This window comes from Dermacentor andersoni, chromosome 10 (genome assembly GCF_023375885.2).
Source record: "Dermacentor andersoni chromosome 10, qqDerAnde1_hic_scaffold, whole genome shotgun sequence".
Classification (NCBI taxonomy): Eukaryota; Metazoa; Arthropoda; class Arachnida; order Ixodida; family Ixodidae; genus Dermacentor; species Dermacentor andersoni.
In genome coordinates this window covers 48,927,751-48,949,642 of record NC_092823.1, presented here as the reverse complement: position 1 = coordinate 48,949,642, position 21,892 = coordinate 48,927,751, and the positions used below count along the sequence as shown (strand labels likewise).

General features: G+C 45.1%; 1 protein-coding gene across 1 annotated transcript in view; it reads left to right on the top strand.

Moving 5' to 3' along the window:
* Positions 1-573: 573 nt before the first annotated feature.
* The window catches only part of LOC129388009 (uncharacterized), a 46,499-nt gene continuing 25,180 nt past the window's right edge, over positions 574-21,892 (top strand). The window contains exons 1-3 of the mRNA XM_072284676.1: positions 574-821; positions 1,594-1,620; positions 14,937-15,033. Coding sequence (XP_072140777.1) covers positions 574-821; positions 1,594-1,620; positions 14,937-15,033 — 372 coding nt within the window. The remainder of the gene's footprint in view (positions 822-1,593; positions 1,621-14,936; positions 15,034-21,892) is intronic.

The following is a 21,892-nucleotide window of genomic DNA, read 5'->3' as shown; positions in this document are numbered from 1 at the left end:
GCAGGAGCATTGCATACGCCAAAGGGCATGAATTTGAACTGATATAAGCCATCCGGTGTGATGAAGGCTGTCATCTCGCGGTCCATTTCATACACTGAAATCTGCCAGTAGCTGGTGCGAAGATCAATGGACGATAAGTATTTAGCTCCACGCAAGCAGTCCAAGGCGTCATCGATGCGACGTCCACTACGGAGCTCATTTTCCAGGCGTACCGACGTACCAGGTTCGTCTCGCCATAACATCTTCCTCGCATGCCAGCGCTTCGTCTGCGAGTGAAAGTGTGTGACGCCGAGCTTACGATGGCGGGCTAATCTCGCGTGCGCCAGGGTGGAAAGTGGGGGGGGGGGGAAGCACGCCGTCTTCCATCATGGGGAGAGGCGAGGGCCTTCTCCTGCAGCTGCTGGGTATGGCGCATTCTTGAATGTGATCTGCGATGCGCACATTGTAGGCGTCTAGGCACACCAAGAGCTGATAGCTCCGTTTGTGCACGTGGAACACGTGAAGCGCGAGAAGCGTGAGAGGGAACAAATGACGAAAAGTTGACGAAGGCGGAGATGACTGGGCATTACTGGCATGGACGAGGAGAAGGGCAGATGCATCTCCAGCTGTCTTCTGGAGACGGGAAATGGCAGCTTCGAGGACCATTCACCGGAGAGGGTACGTCCGAGAGTTGGCTGGCGTCAGCCTGAGATCCTGACCCCAGCGGCGTTGTCGTGGCTGCGCTCCACGACCCAGGTCCAGCCTCACGCTGCCGTAACTAGCCACTTCCCAGTGCCGTGGAGGCAGTCGCCTAGGCCCTTCAGCGGCGGAACGCCCGAATGGCCCAGACCGCGTCATGTCATGCGACCATGTGCCATGCGGGTCTCAGAATCATCTAGGCGCCCCAACCCGGCGCTGCGTCGGAACCACGCAGGCCAACGTCATACGCCAGGCTAGGCCAAATTCCGTCACGACTGGCGACGGTGAGAACGTCTCGTTCTTCGAGACTTCCGGTTACTTGTTTAGTCGAATGGAGGAACAATATACAGCCGAGGGCAAGGTTGTTTTCATGGATACAGCTAATTTTGCAGGAGTGTCGTGTGTGCATAGAACATAAGGCGTGTCCGGGTGTTTTATTGTTGGCTTTTGTCGATTCAAATTTTCTTTAGGTAAATGTTTTTCACGTGTTTTTCAATGTTTCACGTGACCATTTCTGGAATGCCGAAATTCGAGATACCCGGTACTTATCGAAAAAAAGGAGACAGCGTGGATCATGACAGCCTGTGATAAACACTCAAGAAAGGAAGAAAAGTAATCACTTTGGAGAAGTCAGTCCCCACTACTTTTCAAATCTGATGCTTACAACGTCTATCAGCCTATCTATTGCTGTAATAAATTGAGCCTAATATTTTGCGTATCGGGCAAAAAATGAAAATATTCACCTAGTATAAATCAGGTGCGCCGGATTTAGTCGCTAAGCCCCACCCCTTCGCTTCAATCACTTAGTGTTTAGCTATACTAGAAATGGAGTACTTTTTGAAGATGTGCTTCCGTCATTTATTGCGTGTTCAAATACTTTGTAACACTTGAAATGTCTTGCGCCTCTCATTCTAGTACCGCCGCACGGGAAATGACTCCTGGGTAAGTCAGAAACGATTGTTTTCAAAAATGACACAACCTATATTATAGTTTATTCGTCGTGGCAAATTCGTACAAATTACTCGACCTTTTTCCACCAGCAATACATGGTCGCTCGTGAAAGAAAAAAATACCGTTATTATTGGTGTTCAGGTGGCAGTAATATTTTCCTGGTAGTTCCTCCAAAGCAGCACAGTTGAAGCAGCTGTCGATAATTTCTCACTGAGAAAACAGACAGAACTCTATGGATAACTGTGAATGTTATTGGATACCACTGGAAGCATGACAGCGCAAGACGCGTAGTTTGTTTGCTCTTCGGCCTGTTGGTATTGTGTGGTTGTGCTCTTTTTCTGTCATCTAAGTTAACAGCAGATAACAGGGCTGGTTGCAACATGACGGGGCAAGTGTGCACCCTGCCAGGGCACCACTAAATTGTTTCGAAATTTCTTGCCAGTTTCATAATTTCCCGTTTCACCTCTTCTGCTAGTTCAGCAGGTTTTTTATGTGGAGGGTGCCCTGAAACGACGGATGAACGTGAACAACCCTCACACACCGCAAGAGTCGCAAGTAGCCATTACGCAGCTCATTGCAAAAATAACGCTGGCAACTCTCCACTCAGTGTTTACAATATTTCTCGTCTTCCTACGTAACAATATTGTAACGCCACACCGGACGAACGGAGAAGAGAAAGAAGTGGCGCGAGGTTCTTTGGTGATCGGCTGTTTCGGACCGTCCCATGTCTTTTCTGTAGTTAGGTTCATTGTACATCCCTAACAAAAGGTGGAGGGGCGGTGTAGTGGACGCCATGGACACCGCAGTCCTACAAGGCTTTCGAAGAAGCAGGCGCCTGGCTGGACTACTACAAGGACGTACAGCACTTCAGGACTCAACACGTAACGATGGAGCATATGGTACATCCTCAGGACGACACCGATTGCAGTGGTTTGATCGGTATGACGCTGGCCTACGGCTGCGGCAATGGCTGGGATGTATCCAATCATAGCGCATGTGAAGCAGATGCGCCGGCCATTAGACGTGCGAAATTTGGCTGAATTTTCAGGACGTGGCGTAAAAGCTGTTTTGGTGTAGCAGCAGCGACGAATGAGGAGACAGAGTTAAGAGCAGCGTCACTGTTAGAAAAGTACGGTAAAATTACCATATTGGTCACGGCCTGGTTTAGGGAAATAGTACACTGGTTGTTGTCTTGCCTACCACCATAAAGATTTACGGGTGCCATGGCTTAGAGTTCTCAATGAACGATCCTGGCGACTTTTTGTGGAAGTCAGCACAAATAGTGCTGGATGGTTTGAATGATGTGTTTTCAGTGGCAAGCCTGTTACTTATGCTTTCAGGAGATGTAGAAGAAAACCCTTGGCCTTGTCTGGAGGATATGGTTAAAGAAATGCTTCAGAACGAAAAAGAAATCTTGTCAAAAATTACTGAAATTCAAGAAAATCAGGCATCATCGGAAATAAACATAACGCAAAAACTTCTGGATATTGAAAAGATGTTACAGAGCATGGACCAAATTGAGAACAAACAGGCTTGCCTAAGTGGAAAGCTTTCTTAAGACACTGGATGTGCACGTGGCTGCCTTGAGAAGACAAACTGAGGACTTGGATAATCGCTCGAGGCGAAATAATTTTACCATAAGAGGAGTAGATGAGGAAGAATCAGAAGCAGATGAGATTTTGATGAAAAAGGTGAACGAGGAAATTTTTGGAGGTATACTAATACAGAAACTAAACTCAATGGAACGAATACATTGGTTAAGAAAGAAAATCCCTGGTCAAAGTCACCCAGTTATTCTTAGATTTACGGACTTCAGGGATAAAGTTAGAATTTCGAGCACCTGCAGCAAACTGAAGGATACAAAATTAAGCATTAATGAAGATTTCTCCAGGCGAGTCGGAAACTTTGGAAATCATCGGAAAAAGAAAGAAGTAAGGGTGCGAAGGTTCAATTATTTTTTTACAAGCTTCGTCTTGATAAAAACGACCAGAGCAAGTGGCACGCCTCTCCCGATAAAACTACGGCATGAACTTATCACCGCGAACCCTCTGCTTTTAAGATCATAAATTTAAATGCCAGATGCCTGGTGAACAAGGCTGATTTTTTGGAATGTGCCGTTTTGGAACATGACCCAGACATCCTGGTCATTACAGAAACATGGTTACAAAATGACATATGCGATGCGGAAATAACTCCTTCCGGGTACATAGTCATAAGAAAAGGTCGAGGGAGAAAGGGTGGTGGTGTTGCCATTATGATTAAAAGCCACATTTCATTCACGATTCTGCCAGTTGAGAGTGATATTGAAGCAGTCTGGATGGAGACTAACTTAGGCCGTCGTACAGTTTTCATAGGTGTTGTGTACCGCCCCCACCCCCGGTTGCCGCATAGATGCGTTGTTTAAACTTAGGAACTTCATAGATTCGAATGTGCACCAAGGTGATAAAGGTGATAACATTCTGATCACAGGGGATATTAAGATACCAGGGATTGATTGGCTGTCCCATTCCTCTGGACCAGCACAAGTCGCCCGTTGTGAACAGCTAGTAGAGCTTTCATTTTGTTACGAGCTAATCCAGGTTGTAACCGATTACACACGAGTATCCGGAACAACGTCCTCGATTCTTGATTTGGTTTTTGTATCGCGAGGCTTGATATCTTTCCTTGTTTGCTGTGAAGTTGCAGAGGGTCTATCCGACCATAATATGGTTATGTTACCGTTACTGCGGACATGCCCAGTACTCAAAAAAGTTCATTCTAGCTGCTGCTGATGACGTCAGTGCACTTGACTTCTTAGAACGGTCCCTCGACCAGTTTTTAAAGCGTTACCGTTCCGGAGCCAGTACAGACCTACTGTTGAACACTCTTTCGAACATTGTACGACAGTGCATCAAACATTTTGTCTCCAAACGCCGCAAAATTATCAGGAAAAAGACTCCTTGGATGAGGAGGGAAATTATACATATTAAAAGGAAACTGAAAAGGAAACGACAAGCCCGTTTGCAAAACACCACTTCACAATATAAGGAACACATTCGACAACTAAGTAAACAGTTAAAACAACTTGTTCGGGAAAGCAAGGACAGCTTTTATAGTATCATACTTAAAAAAAATGGCTGAAGGCTTAGCTTGGTTAAGCCTGGAAGATTGCGAAAGCAATACCCTTGGCTCCGCCTTCGTTCGGCTGATGGTGTGGACATGGTTGCCCTTTGCTAAATTTATGGCTATACATCATCCGACATAGTGCAAGGCAGCGCGCCCACAACTGCGAAGAGCCGAGCTGTAGCCCCATTTATGCTCCTAGCGCGACGTCACAACAGCGAGCGCCCTCTCTCGGTAGCACCGCAGCAGCGGCGCGCAAGGCTTCGCCTCCACCATCGATGCCGCGAGCTGGGGCCCCGTCTCTCGGTCTGGCGTGACGTCACACCAGCGAGCGCCCTCTCTCGGTAGCGCCGCAGCAGCGGCGCGCAAGGCTTCGCCTCGACCATCGATGCCGCGAGCTGGGGCCCCGTCTCTCGGTCTGGCGTGACGTCACACGTCCACGTGACGCGCAGCTGTGTAAGGAGGCGCCACAACCACGATGGGCCGATAGTGCGAGCGGTATTGCTTTCGCAATAAAAATTTCTTGCAGAAGACCCCGGAAAATTTTGGCGCAACGTTAATCTTAACGGTAAGCAACCACACGTGAATGGGAGTCAAAATAACGATAAACAGGTTGGTAGCGTTACTGATTTTTTCTCGTGTGTTTTTACGCGAGATAACGGTACGGTTCCACACTTTGTAGATGCTTCCGATAGGGTCCCAATAGATGATATAGTAATTAGTGAAGAAGGAACTCGTAACATGCTCCTTAGCATTATATAAACAAATCACTCGGACCAGATGAAATACCCAATGAATTCTTATACAGCTACGCGGAGTGGGTCTCAAGATAGCTTGCCATTATATTTCACTCATCTATTACTACCGGCTGTTTCCCGATTCCTTCGTAGCGTTCCAAAATCGTACCCATACACAAAGATGGCTGTACTGCAGACGTCAGGAACTACCGGCCAATTTCCCTTACCAGCGCGTGTTCAAAATTACTGCAGCACATTATATCAAAACATTTATTTAATATCTGGATTACCATAAGGTATTACACAGCCGTCAACTTGGGTTCAGAAGAAAACTTTCCACGACAACTCAACTTATAGAAACTGTACGTGACCTCTCCCAAGCCATTAATTGGCGTGGGCACACCGACATAGTGTACCTAGACTATGCAAAGGCGTTTGATAAAGTTTCTCATCCTAAGTTATTACACAAAGGAGACGCCATATTCAAAAATTCCGCAATCACGAAATGGTTCACGTCTTACCTTCATTGCAGAGAACAGTATGTTCAAATTGTTAACTTCCAGTCTGTACCCTCACTTGTGGAGTCTGTTGTACCTCAGGGTACAGGTACTAGGACCACTCTTATTTCTCGTACTTAATAATGATATGCCTACTGACATCACTGTACCATTGTGCTTGCTTGCCGACGACTGCGTCATATATACAAAATTCAATCGACACAAGACCAAGAAGAATTTAACTCAAATCTACAAAACATCAAAAAATGGTCGGACGATTCGCAAATGGCTATAAACCCACAAAAGTCAGTCTCTATGTCTATTTCACGCAAAAAGCATACCCTTAGTTACTCATACTACCTTGATAACAACAAACTCGAGAACGTTGAAAAATACAAATACTTGGGTTTAACTTTTACATCAGATTTACGCTGGAATACACACACAGAAAATATGTGCATCGAATCGCTTAGAGCCCTGTGGTCTTTGAGGCGGAACCTCGATCGGGCAACCCCTGAAATTAAATGTCTTGCTTACAGAATTCTAGTTAGACCAATTATTGAATATGCTAAAATTGTTTGGGACCCACCCACCATAACTAACTGTTCTAGACTTGACCGAATAGAGAGGCTAGCTGCCAGGTTTATATTTACGAAATATCGTCGGATCCAATTTCCAACAGTTATGTCAATTAGCTGATCTAGCATCACTTGAGGTCAGAACTAAATACGACAGATTAAAATTCCTCTTCGAAGTTATTCACGCTGAAGTAGATATTAAACCAGATGATTATTTTGAGCTTCCTGTGAACGCGTCAACGAGGCAACGTCATAGTATGTACATTCCTCCTTCACTCGCCCGCAATGATTGCTTCAAGTTCAGTTTCTTTCCTAGGACGATAAGAGAATGAAATTTGTTACCCGACTCTCTTGTAACCTCGATATCCCTAACTGCCTTTTTGGAAAGTATTAAAATCACAATTTTTTTGTAATAAAACGTAGTGAATTGCCCAATATGTATGCATCTACTTTTACATGTGTGACTCATACTGTGTCTATGACGATCAGTTGCCAAATTTTGAATGGTTTCTTTATTACTTTCCCTCGTATGTTGCATTTCAGATGTGTTTTCCATTGTAAGACAAGCTTTGTGAGTCAAAGCTTGTAACTCGGTCGCATTCTATGTTTCTTTTTGTTGTTTTTTATTCTCCACTCCTGTAATAGCCCTAAATGGGCTGACAGTATAAATAAATAAATAAATAAATGATGGAGTGTGGGTAAATCTGCGGGGGGTGGGGGGGGGGGGGGGGGGCATGAGGACGTGGTAACCATATTGGGGATTCGGACGAAGTGCTGAGTGATACGCTGACTTTTTGACTGCTCAAAAACCGACATTTTGCGATGACCGACTCCACTATAGGGTAATTCTTATACAGTAGCGCATTGAAGGCGTCATCGGCTGTGCCTTTCAATACGTATCCTACTTTGTCCACTTTAGACATGTCTTTGCCGATATGGCGGCCGAGAGACAGCGCGTCCTGAATATAGGGGATTTACTACTCTGTGGACGTCTGGATGCGAATGGCGATTTGTTTCTTGGCAACTAGTCGTCTGATAGGTTTCCTACATAGATCGCGTAATTTCTGTTTACAGACGCCCCAACTTGTCAAATCTTCCTCGTGCGTCTGAAACCAGAGTCGCACAGTATCCAGAAAATAGAAGATGACATTGGCAAGCATTATTGGTCGCTTGGGCATTGGTCGCTTGTGCGGTTGAATGTCCCGGGATCATGAGGGCGCACGAGAACCACCGGTGACGGGTTTTGTTCACAGTGGGCCGCTTGGTCCTCCATCGCGGTGGCAGGAGAGCGCAGTCGTTGCCTGCGAACGTCCAGTTCCGATGTTGTAGCGTGTTCAGCTTGCACCTCCAGTAATGTTGTTAGCGGGAGAAATATATACAGAGGATATATTTGAAACGCAAGGTGCACCACGCTGCAGCAGTGGCAGGGCTAGCGCACACAGACCAGATAGGCGGACTGTCATCGTCATCATGGTCTAATCACCGACTACAGGATCGCCGCCTGTGACAATATAAAATACACTTATTCAAGGGACATTAATACCTGAGCGCTGTTCATTGAGTGGTGTAGGGTTAAGGAAAATGCCAAGCTTTTGTTTCACCTCCCTCAATTACCATTTAATTTTAATAAATGCCTTGATTAGTAAAGACTAAAGGTGAATTATTGCGAAAGCGTATTATATAACCCCGCTGAAATGGCAAGAAAAACTGCATGAGAAACGCGCCTTTCTTTTAACTATTGGAAAATTGTCATGCATTTCATTAAAAACTTAAAATTTCATTACATAGATCAGTTACTATTTCACTATTCAGACTTAGGTGTGTAAAGAAGGACTTCGCTCAACGTTATATGAATGTTTAGTAGGCCTGTTCTAACACCCTGTGTTATCACTCACCAGAATGTAAAATCAGCTCGTATGAATTTTCATTAAACAAACACAGCTTGATTCTGTGATGTACAGCACATTTAGCGGAACAAGTCATACGGTGGGCAGGCACGATAAATTAGAGGGAAATATACTGATGATGTACTGATGATGATGTACTGATGAGCCGGGATAGTTTCCTTTCAAAAATAATTTCTTCGCTGTGGTAGTAGAGCTCTGGGCGAAGTGAAAAATTAGGTCCTGTAGTTTCGAGAAAAAATGTGGCATGTTGTGATTATTACACGTTCCAGCTTTTTGTGGTATTGTAGCGAAATGTACACTCTTTTGGCAATATTATTCGGAAGAAAATGTGCGACGGTTTAAAAATCGTCTCGCTAAGTTATGAACTTGTCTGGGACGAATGCTTAAATTCGCTTGGGTTATAACCAGTGGATCTAGAGGCGTTAGCCATTGTTGCCGTTTTCATTTCCGCTATGAAACACTAGCTGCCTTTTTTTCAGAACAGAGGAGTAAGGGGAACTTTGATAACATTTACGAGAGCAGTAGTTCCGATGAAAAACAGTGCAAAAAGTTGTCAAATAGTCTACTGAGTAAACCTTATATCAACGAGTGCACGAAAGTCACAGTTAGGTCATCGAGGAAACAATTTAAATAAAACAGCGATGACAGTTGGCATCAATAATGTTTGAGTGGAGATCGCTGTAGTTCAGTTTCTTAATATAGTGACATAGAGAAAATGAAATGAAAAGACCACGTTCTCGGTATCTCCGCTACACGACTTCTAACGTAAATTTATATTCAATAGGGAAAATTGTGCTAAACGCTCATGAAAGAAAAGAGAAACAATCCTACATTAATAATAAACAAAGAAAATGACTACAGAAGTTATTCTCCTAAAGTTATGCAAGCAGTAACTAAAGGGAAATGTACGGATTGTTGCCATAAACAATGGCACCTAAGTCTGGTGAACGGTTTCTTGTCAGATAACCGAATTTCAGCAGCACTACTTTGATCCAGTGCTTGTGAGGTAGGCTACCAGGAAGCGCCTCCTGTTCATTGATCTCATTGAGCGAGATAATTACGGAGACTGCAGTAGAGCTCCCCTCTACTATCGTTACGAATATTCAAAATTATGTCCCACAAAGAAATAAGTTTTTACTATGAATGACTAACGTAATTCAAGAAGAGCTGTGATCGTATTTGCTATACAAAGGCAATACGCATTATTTTTCACAAACAGAACATGTCCGAGCATTCGGTAAGGATTTATATGGTTCGAGTCTATACTTTTCCAATCAGTTACGTCTAATGATTTACCCATCTCTCGAATAGGGTTGGCGGAGGGATGCTCATACTACTTAAGAAGTGAGCGCGTCATAAGGGAATGCATCGGACAGATTCCCTATAATATCTCGAACATTTGATGTAATCACTATGATGCAGATGATTGGTGCCAGGCAGGCTTGTTTATTAGTTTGGGCCCATTCTTTAATCTAACCCACAGACAGTGCTTTACCGCTGCTTTGGCAGATTTTCCGCATAAAGCGGTTATCGCATAAACAATAAATCGTGATGTCCAGGTGGTTATTTTAAAATATCGAATAAATTACTTTGTAATTACTCGCTGTACTACAGACGGTACGTTTGCGAAATTGAAAACGAGCCATCGTAGAAACGTGTTAGCCCAGAACATAACACTAGCACAACTCTCAGGGTATCCGTCCATAAATTACTTTACTAAATGCATTGGCACTGCACCTAACAATTGCCAAAGATTGCGTCAAGTAATTTTTAAATGTAACGCGAACGCAATGCTGAAGATAAATATACCGAAATCGCCACAAGTGTTCCCATTGTTTCCTAAGCGAACACGATTTTGTTACTTCTCCCCTTATATTTTGCGTTTGTAAAATGTCCTAACCTGAAGCATTACAGAAGTTCATTAGTGAACTTGCTCATTTAGTGACCTGGATATTGCGAATAATAGTGCAAGTAATTTTCACTGCTTCAGGCGGAATCCACCTTGAACGAATAAATTGAGCAATGTGCTCCATGTCATAAAAATGTTAGAAATGAAAAATGCAGTTACTGTCAATTATAGGCCGCAATATTAGTTGAATATGAATATTTTACTGTAGCGCTCAAAGGCTTCCCGCTGGTAGTTTTGTTCTAGTGCTCCTATTTAGGATCTGTTTCGCATCACTCGCATTCTTTAGCATTATTGACGTTAGCTGTGACTTAAACCTCACATCTTTCTTCACGACGCACGGCTACTCCTGTCAGAGCCTGCACCCCGGAACTATTGTCGTAAGTGACACTTCCTGATGTGTTTACGCCGTGCTTCCTACACAAAACAGCACCGCGTACGCCAGCAGCAAGCCTTCGTCTTCTAGTCCCGGTTAAATCAGAGAGTTACTGATGCCTAAAAATGTACCACTCTCTTGCTTTCGCGATCCAAGCTTCGCGCAGTGTCTTGTGCTGCGGGTACGTATGAAGGCTGACACCGGGTCCCGTTGAGTACGGGAGGCACTGCTGCACCGAGCAGTAGCCTACCATGATGGACGCCTTCAAAGGCAGCCAATACCTATTATTGGGCTTTCAAGTGTTGTCAAGCACGCAGCCGAATCGGGTAAACCTTCCCACTGAATCATAACCGCGCCGCAGGTGAGACCTTATACTTTCGTTTTCAGCTAACGGCGGCGCTTCCGAAGCAGTCGACTTGGCCGCTGTGTACACGTGAACACTCATACCACGTCACGCCGAAGGCAGTGCGAGCTTTTCCAGTGGTGGAACTCGCCCACAATAGTCTCACAATATATTGCTCATTTTCTCTTCGTGTTACCATCGACAGTTTGCAGTAACTCATTTTGCACTTCGCATTGCTATTTTCGCCTTACCCAATGCCTTCCTTCTGCCATGTATGTCATTCATAAGCATATTTGCTATATTAAATAAAATAAACATGTAAGCGGACAGGCGCATGAGATGAGGCACACCGATAAAAAACACGAGGATTTGTGTGTTCGATATAATTACCATTTCACTCATGCTGCTTATAATTATGACAATACCTGCGTGGGCGACAAATAGAGCATACTAGTAAACCTGCAAATAACTGCATAATTTATGATTTCGCGCTTTACGCACAATATCGTGCTCTACACCGCCTCAAAAGTGCGGCGTGCAAGGACACGCAAATGCCCACCGCAGTGACATCCGCAACGACACCTTTTTTAAAGATCCCTGCGCCTCAGCTGAAGCATTCATTGTGTGTTTGCAGCTTAAGTAACACTTCCATTTGAGTATGTGCCTTTGAACTGGCAAGCTTATTCGTGCGTATATTATACGCTATATACGTAGTTCAAGAGGTCGATGAAATGGTCTAGTTGCTGGCTCTTTATACTTTCTATCCGTCTCATGACGAATTCTAACACTGATGTGCCACTTGTACATGCCGACGTGTATGTAGTGGGAGTGCATCTGCGCTCCTAAAATTGCCGCATTCGAGAATAAATAGCTGACACCATGTGATTTGTGCCTCGTACAATATCAGCCATCATTTTCTTATAAGTAAGAGATCATAAGGCAGTGCAAAATTCTGTTTTTCTCGCTTCATCCAAGTCGCAGCAACAGTACAGGAGCACGAGAAAGCCTGCAGGATGCATGAAAAACTGTCAGGTGTGAACGCCGCGGGAGGAACAGGCGGGCCATCCCCACCACTGAAATTACGCTCTCTCCGTGCGAAGGGGACGTCCGGACGAAAAACCTGCCAGCTCAAGCAAATCTCGGATGCCATGCCATATTCATTGTCCCTGTGCTTTGAGTTGGTCAATTCAGCCTCGTTAGCTAAGAGGGTAGAGCAATCACTTCGAAAAAAGCCCTCATCCCGGGTTGAATCTAAAGTCAACGATGATTGTTAATGCGAAGAATTATTTAGGATCCTCTCCGAAGGTCCTTTGCAATTTTTCGGTCCACCTGACAAAAAAGTTGCAGTTTCGCCCAAAAGGCGAGGATTCGATTGCGGTAGCAAATTAGTAGACCACTACACTAAGTAAGGCTAGTACTTTTATCATAGTTGTAGGGTAAACTTGTAACCATTCGTAACCATGTAACCAATGGCCAACCATTGTGTCACGCATGCAAACGGAAACATGGACACATCTCACCCATCGATTGCGCACACTGGCTGTAAATTGTTGGAGCGAGGAAGTGCGGCAGCAGCAGTGAGCGAATTTACCTTCATGCTGCCTCTCGCTTCAACACGAACGAAACGGCAAAAATACAACGCAGAGGAAGCTATCAGCACTCGGCCGTGTACGCGACGAAAGATGTGACGCGTCTTCCTTGCTTTCCTCCCTTGTGTACGCGAGATTGCGCCGCCACCGTTAGCTCACCGTCGGACGCTTTCACATGCACATACAAAGTACGGCGCGTGGTGAAGACGTCACCGCCCTGGGAGTTTACACAGAGCACCTTCGTTGACGGTGACGCCAACGCGGCGGCTATCCTTCTGCAGTGTCCGTATAATCGTCATCGCAATAAAAGTATTTTACGCTTACGAATACGCAAAATTATGCTAACTGAAACTAAGCCTAACAATGTCTACGTTATCCAGTAATACTAAGGATATATGCGGTTGTTAAATATTGCATTTCAGTATTTTAAAAGCCGTACAATAAATGACGAAATTATTGGACAGTAGGAGAAGACAAAGGCAGCTGGAAGCTACACCTACCCAGATGCCGCTCTGTACAGATGCTCCTGCTCTCTGATGGCAAACATACCTCGATCAAAGATTACCTCTTTACGCATAATAATATGTACTGTATATATGCGCATATCTGTATAAACGCGCTTATATGGTGGCTTAATGATTGAAATCATTTGACCCGTTCATATATGGTCATTTAAATAAGGAGCCACTACACAGTGCTTCGTTCAAGGATAATTCCTCTAATAAAGTTCTGGGCGTTATTTTCTGTTCATCTGCGAAGGACTTTTTTTAAGAAACCGGTGATGGGTTTTATTTATAGCTTCTCTCTAATCGCAGATGCATGACAATATTTTCGTTTCCATTCTTGCATTCCACCAGCTACGTGTCATCGTCCTTTCCTACCTTATTACTACTTACATGGGAGTAATTGTGGATGCGTTCTTAACGAATTCCAACTCTCTATTCATTTATTCATTGAATTTACTAGTTGCAATTTGGAATATATTATAAGCGTGGGTTACAGAACTCTTAGAAATTCAGATTTCGAATATAAAATCTTCTAGAGGGTGAGCAAGTATATAACTCAACAATAGATAAAAATTCACACAGTCTCTTATGTTATCTCTAAGACGACTTGAAGGCGAAGGCCCAAGTGCCGATGCGTTAAAGACGACAAATGGCGTCCACGCGCCCCGTAATTTGCTTAATCTAATTCACTTAGTCATCTCTCTTGATTCGCTTACTCAACCTCTTAGTTCGCTATGTCATCCCTCTTAATTGGCCTAGTATACTTTCCTTAGTCATCCCTCTTAATTCCAAAAATCGAGGGTTCGACTTACACCTAAGGTCTTGGGTTGGAGTGCAGTCATGAAGTCTATCTTAAACTATGCCATAACTAACTTCGCCTTCATTAACACCAGAGGTCCTAGACTGGATTCGCACCTATGGTTGTGGTTTCGACTACAACGAAAGGTCATGGGGACGAGTGCCTTAATTGTCTGTATCTAAATTAGCTCTTCTTTAATTATCTTGCCCTTGATTACCACTAAAGGTGCTGGGTTCGCCTCTGGTCATAAGTCGTGGGTTTGAGTGTCCTAACTGCTTCTAAATAAGTGTGCCTGAATAAACGTCACCTTCATTAACACCAAAAGTCATAGGCTCGGCTCCCACAGATGGTCATGGTCTGACTCACACAAAAGGTCGAAGACTTGTAGCCATATTAACACAAGAAGTCGTGGGTTCGTACCCTAATTTACAACAAAGGTCGTGGGCTCCACTCCCTCGAAAGGTCGAGGGCTCATAGCCTTTTTGTACCTTTCGTGTCATCGACGCGTTTTCGCTCAAGGTCTACTCACTAATGATGCTTTCGCACTAATAAATGAAGTGCAAATGATGGTGTTAGAAATCTGCAGAGACGACCCAAAACAGTAAGAGGTGTATGCACATGTGAATTCGAAGGTGGTAGCAGCCTATCAGAGGCTCGGTATAATGCAACATTGTTAGTCAACAACACGTGTAATGTGGTCAGGACCTGTAATGAAAGAGCGCCATTCTATGCACACTTTCTCGCAAAAACCAGTTAAGCCAATAACTCACGATCTTTCCGGGATTCTTTAGTGGATCGTAGGTTCAATCATTAAATATTGAAAAGCTTTATTCTGTAACGCTCTTACATATGTGGCGTTCCTGCATAGTAACTTGTTTGTGCCAACCGTCAGTTATAGCTGGCGTAGAAACAAACATTTACGACGTAATGTTCGAAGCACAGAATACACCAACCTTAGCTTGTAAAGAACTTCTTCAACCTTTACGCTTAGCACTGACCTTTTTTTTCTCTGTCTCTCTTGCGCGATACGACACGGAAAGCAGCAGAGCATCAAGTTCCTGCCGGTAAGTGCTGGTCATTGTGAAACGCTTGCGTACCACATGTTACAGGCCACATGTTGTAAGTACGGATCTCGAGCTCAATATATCTATAAACGCGCCGCGGTAGCTCACTGACTATGGCATTGTGCTGCTGAACGCCAGATCGCTGACTGCATCCTGGCCAACGCGACCACACTCCCATGGGATAGGAATGCCGAAACGCTCGTGTACCGTCCAGTGGAACGGAACGTAAAGAACCCTTGGTGGTCAAAATGACTCCTGAGTCGCCTCATAATCATGAGTCGCTATCGAATCATTATGAGTCGCTATCGGGCGCCTCATAATCAGATCATATGTTCGGTACGTAAAACCCTAAATTTAATTTAACAAGTGTGTTTTCACCTGTGTATTGATCCGTCACTTCTGTTATTATTGTAAACAAAAAACAAATTATGGCCATGAAAGTAATTTATGAATATTCCATCTCAGCCTCAACGTTATCAGCTGATTTGATAACATTCCGCTTAATATTTTTTTGTCGTATCAAGTCCTTGGAGATAAGGTAGTGATGGTTCTTAACCGTTACAGAACTGAGAAAGGGTGGCGCAATGGGGTACTCACATGACGGACCGAATTTCGCGCAGCAGCCTGACTTGTTTGACCCAGGGGGCACTGCGCCGCCGGCAGCTTATCGGCTTCGTCCTCGTGTACCGCGGCATTCATAAGCACTGAGCCATACAATGTTTGTCCGCGGATCTCGGTCGGTCTTGTGAATAGCCCAAAAGGGATGCTCAGGTAGAAGTGCAGGGAGTTTAGGGAACTTATATTTCACTTAGAAGCGACATTTCTTCAGTGCAGCACGTGCAGTACCTTCACCTAAGAATTTGAAATTTGAAACTGCGTACAGGTTCAGTGGCGTTGCTTTCTGCGGAACACGAAGTCGTGGGGTTCACGCCTAGTCAAGGCGACTGCATTAAAACCAGGCCGAATTGCAAGTTTATTCGCGTTTCGCATTTTGGCTGCATGTTAGAAACTAACACACTCTAGAGTTTTAGTGGTCGTGGCATTGCGCTGCCTGACTTGGTGTCGCTAGTTCGATCATAGCCGTGACAGCCGCTATTCGATGTTGGCAGCAGACAAAAAAAAGCCCTACAGAACCTATTCCACAATGACTGTTGACTTTATTGCGATTATCAATGGAAGAAGGTTTCTGATACCCCTGTTACACTGCTTACCTTAACCGCGGTTTACGTAACCGCGGTTCTCACTAAACGCGGCTAGCGCAGTTACACGGCAGGTGCAACGGTGGTTAAGACACAAGCCGCGGTTGATGGCAACCTTAGTTTAGTGTAACGGACGTTTCGGAAACGTTCAAGATGGCAGATGGTATCTCTCCCGAGGGCAGCGCGAGCGCTTCCCAAATATATTCCCAAATGCCTATCATTTGGCCTGATGTTACAACGGAGGCGCTGATACGCATTTGGGAAAATAATCTGGCCGCTCTGCGCTCAAGTAATCGAAACCCACGCCTGTACACCGAGATGAGGGTTAGGCTCGATGCCACTGTTGCCGCCAGCGAAGGACCATACTCGTGCATGGCATTAAGCGTGAAGAGGATAGGTCGCGTAACTCTGATGCACAACGGTTATCGTTCACCAATGTTGAACAAGTTAACCACGGTTAAGTTTAACCGCGGTTAAGCTGCCCTTGTAACTAGGGTATTAAACAGCCTATTGTCACACCCTAAATTCGTCATGTATGAGGCGTGTACTGAAGCCGCGCCCCTCGCTAACGCTACTCACTAGACACGCTGAGGAATTAGGCGTCACCGCTAAGTCCGCGCGTGGCACATATGCGAAACAATATTCAGAAGAGACTGTATGACTATATAAAAAGCGGCTTCGGTTTCGCCCAGGCCTGGGTAACTTTTATATGATTTCTTACATCCATAAGCGACAAATACCCCGTGGCTCACACGCAGTAATACAATATGGCATCAAAGAGCTTCACTGATGAGAGGAATATATCATGTGGCACAGAACAAGTGACTAAGGATGGCGTCAAAGAGGTTCGGTTAGGAGGGGCACGTACCCAATGTCTCGTACGCATAGCCTAAGTCGGCGCAATGACTCATTTCGCACTCTGTTCTCCTACGTAGCCATTCACTGCTCTTCCGAAAGACCATGAACTGCCCAGTGACAGACAGACAGACAGACAGACAGACAGACAGACAGACAGACAGACAGACAGACAGACAGACAGACAGACAGACAGACAGACAGACAGACGGACGGACGGACGGACGGACGGACGGACGGACGGACGGACGGACGGACGGACGGACGTACGTACCGACAGACAGACAGACAGACCGGGCGTCCATAGTATGTTCGCCAACGCCCGGGCAACACTGGGACCGCATTTCACAGCCCCTCTACGAAGGCGCCGCACCGACAAAAAGCGTGGCTTCAAAACGGACATGCAGCCACAAAGACGCAGTAAGCGTCTTGCCGCCGAGACCGGGACCGCATTTCGCAGCGCCCTCTACAACGGCGGCGACCGAGCTGTAACAGAGCGGAACATAATTTGGGGGGGGGGGGGGAGCGAGCGAGCAGCGTTTTCGCGAGCGTTCGGGGGAGAGTGTCAGCACCTCTCTAAATTGTTCTTTATACCGTGGTCTAAACTAATCCACCCTCTCCAGCCTACAAAAGGTGGTGGAACCCATCTCACGGTGTCTGTCGACGGTAATGCGTTTAGTATGACGCCAGTATAGCGACACAACGCATTGCCGCAGTCGAAACAAGTTACGAATAATGCATGCACTGCAGTAGGACTCTTCTTTTGCGCTTCCCTAAGAACACCTGGTGTCATCTAGCGGAGCCGCCGTGAGGCTTGCGCGTGGCCTCCAAAATGCATCATGAGCCGCAAAGAAACGTGTCATGCGGCTATCGATCTCCTTCGTGGCTCTTCTCTCTGGACATAGGCTTTCTAGCAATCAAGTCACACTTCGTAGAAATCTGTACATTGCCTTTGAGACGAAAAACGCGGAGCGCTGGCGCCTGCCAACTCTGGGAATTCTTTTCCAGCATGTCGCACACTTAGTTGCACATGTTTATTGTCCCATGTTGGCGAGAGCTTCATTGAAGACAGGCACATACCAAGTGCATTCATGGCGCAGCTCTTTGAAGCTTTCTTGTGAAAGGCGTTTAGTGAAAGTGGCTCATGCCCCGTGCATTTGTGGCGCAGCCTTCTAATGCGCCTAGTTGCTCGCCTTTGATGAATCACTGTAACATAGTTCGAATCCGCTCAGCTTTAAGCGGTATTTTTTCCACATTTTAGAGCGGTACCTTCCCAGTGACACTTGCCTAGAAGCCCATGTTAACGCATTAACGTCAAAGACGTTTATTGAAGAGGGGCACGCACCTACCGGAACATGCCTAGTGACAGAAGTTGGCATCAGGGTGGTTCATTGAAGTTACTTGAAAGTTCATTCCAGTTCACGAACTATCGTCGAAGAGCCGAACACACCTATTGGCAGCCAAGTGGGCATCAGAGAGGTTTATTGAAAACCAGCACAGACCGAGTGGCACGTGCCAAGCAGTCTAAGTCGGTGTCAAAGAGCTTCTTCGAAAAGTGGTACCTAACCAGACCCGCATCTGTAATGACCCATGCCGGCGTGAACGATGTTCGTTGAAGAGCGGCACGTATGCACACATTGCCGCATAGAGACCCAAGTTGGTCCGATGCTTGGTTTCGAAGCTTCTAAATTACTTCAGCATGGCAGACTGATTCCCTCACCATTCGACCCAATAACCCAGGTAGGTGGAAGAACGTTTATATGACAACACACGAACATAGATAGATAGATAGATAGATAGATAGATAGTACTGCTGTTATTTACGCACTGCTGAAAATTGCCTTTTTGTTTGTATTCCCCTCACACAATTATAGAGTAACTATTCTGGTTTCCTGTTATTGTACTACCCCCCCTCCATATATTGATTTTTTCACTTATTTATTTATTCCTCAAATGCCCCTGGAGAGGAGTTTTACATGAGGGATGTGCAGCTTGAAAGAAAAATGTGTTCGGTGGCAGTCCTGAACGCAGTCGCACTGGAGTGGTCCGCCGCTTCTTCTGGCAGATCATTCCAGTCTCTCGTTGTACGTGGAAAAAACGAATGAAGATTAGATGATGTGCGCGCATGCGGGGGGTATACTGACTTTGAATGATTGATCTGGGATAAATGGCGGTGAGCTGGCGATATGACGCTGTTACCAATCGGGCCATGTTAAAGCTTGTGGTATAGAATGAGCCTGTACACTTGACGTATCGTTTCTAGTCTAGAAAGATTCGCATTAGATTTTATAGCTGCGACACTAGTATATGAAGAATAGCCATGGAAAATAAATCGGGCTGCACGGTTTTGGATGGATTCACGGATGTTAGAAAGGTTAGTATGATGAGGGTCCCAAATTGAGCATGCGTATTCAAGCTTGGGCCTTACCACAGATTTCTAGGCAAGCGTTTTTACCGAAGGAGGGGAAAATTTCAGATGTCGGTGGAGAAAGCCTAAGATGCGGTGAGTTATTTATTTATTTTAGTGATGAGAGACGACTATGAAAGATCGTGCGTTAAAATAAGCCCTAAATATTTATAACAACTCACAGATGATATTATTGAAGTACCTAAGAGATATGAGGGAGCTATATCAGAACGCCGATGATTGAAAGATAATAATGAGGTTTTATTTACATTTATTGACATTCACCACGTCTTACATAATTTTTCAACTGTTTGTAAGTCACGCTAGAGGACAGGGATATCTCAGCTATTGTTAATTGGTCGGTAAATAACACAGTCCTCCCCAATTAGGTGTATGTTAGAAGATATGTCATTAGGAAGGTCAATAATGTAGATTAAAAGGAGAAGGGGGCCAAGAACAGAACATTGAGGAATTCCAGAAAGTACTGGAGAGAGAGGAGATGAAAAGTTACTTGCAAAAATGAACTGTTGCCGGTCGGTCAGAAAACTGCGCAACCAATTATAAATTAGAGGATTGAGATTCAGGACTGAAAGTTTCAAGAAAAGACGGTTGTGGGGTACCTTATTAAAAGCTTTCTCGAAGTCTACAAACAATGAGTCTACGGGCACATCAAGGTCTAATTGGGAACTGATGTAATTTATAAACAGTGCAAGTTGAGTATTGCAAGATAAATTCTTAAGGAATCCGTGCTGACTACGATGAAAAAAGTTGTTAGAAATTAGTAATCCCATGATGGTGGGAAAACATGACATGCTCCATCAGTTTGGAACAAACGCTCCTTGTGGGCCCTCAAAACATACCCTCTGTGTTGGTCCTTAAAGATAATTTAATAAAATATAAAGTGAATCAATACATAGTACTTCGAAAGTGCGTGAAGTACCCTAAAATAACGAGGCATTAAAAGATTATTTCTACAATGCTGAGACAAATCCAACCCATGTCACAGGGGTTTATCGAGGACAGCATCCAGACCCATTAGCAGGCTGCGGCACAAGTGCATTGGATATGTGGCAGTTTTCAAAGAGCACCTTTCACGCCAACGGTTTAGTGAGCTTTGTCATGAATCCTATGGAGACGTGCCGCTCTTCAATGACCCTCTTGCCAACTTGGGTCACTGCGTATGTGCCACTGAGTGTGCGGCAAGCACGGAAAACTTTGTCAGCGTTCGCAGCTATGGGCGCTCCAAACTTTTAGTCTAGGAGGCCACCGGCGCACTACTAGGCAGTGCCACTAGATGGCGCAGCGTGTCCAGAAAGAAGTGCCAGTGAGGAGCCCAATAGCTACCTGACGCTTTTCTCGGCGTTCGGACGCACCGGAGAGCCATGGTTTTCTGAGGCCACGTGCGCTCTAAACGGTGGCGGTGCTAGATGACCCAAAGTGTTGTTATTGAAGCGTGAAAGGGCAAACCCGCTTCAGTGCATGGCTCATACCTATCTCGTTTCGACAGTAGCAATATGTTGTGTCGCTGTATTGAATCAATGCCTGCCGTGATTGGTTAGTGGCTATAGCGTTGATCTGCTAAGCACGAGGTTTCGGGATTGAATCCCTACCACGGCGGCCGCATTACGATGGGGGTGAAATGCGAGAACACACGTGTGCTTAGATTTAGGTGCACGTTAAAGAACCCCAGGTGGTCCATATTTCCGCAGTCGCCACTACAGTGTGCCTCAAGTTCGGTCGTGCTTTTGGCACGTGAAACCCCATACATAATTACAAATATAATGAATCAGTGCTCAACGCATTGCCGCCGACAGTTGTCGTGAGAGGGGTTCCGCAGATTTTCGCAGCTAGGAGAGACTGAATTCATTTACACAAAGCAAGTTCACTCATTAGCAGTTGCAGCGTGTAGGCTTTTGTAAACAAACGAAAGAAATGTTTTTGAAAAGGAAATTTCGCACATTTCAGTCTCGGAGGGAATCGAAATGGGGCCTCTGGGGTGCGAGATAAGCACTCCTCTTCGACACCTAGGCGGCTCCGGGGTGCTGGCTTACTAAAGGTGTGCGTAGTGTGGGTGTGTGGTTGCCCAAGCTACGTCACAGCCATGTGGCTGAAAAAAGCTTGTGGCCTTGTGTAGGCGTCATTGGGCACGTAACAGTCGAGACAATGGGGTGCAATTGACGGCACGTCACAAGTGCACAAAATGAGCGCATTTATGACGTTCTCAGTTCCACAAGTGGAGTAATATTTTCGCATTTGCACACGTCTGTCTGAAGTGTATATGCTGAAATTTTTTCATTGCCCAGTTTACGTCATATGAACAGGACGCTCTCTTCGCACTGTATTATTTGTATGAGCTTTGGACGTCCCTTCTAGTTTGGCTTCACTTAAACAAATTATG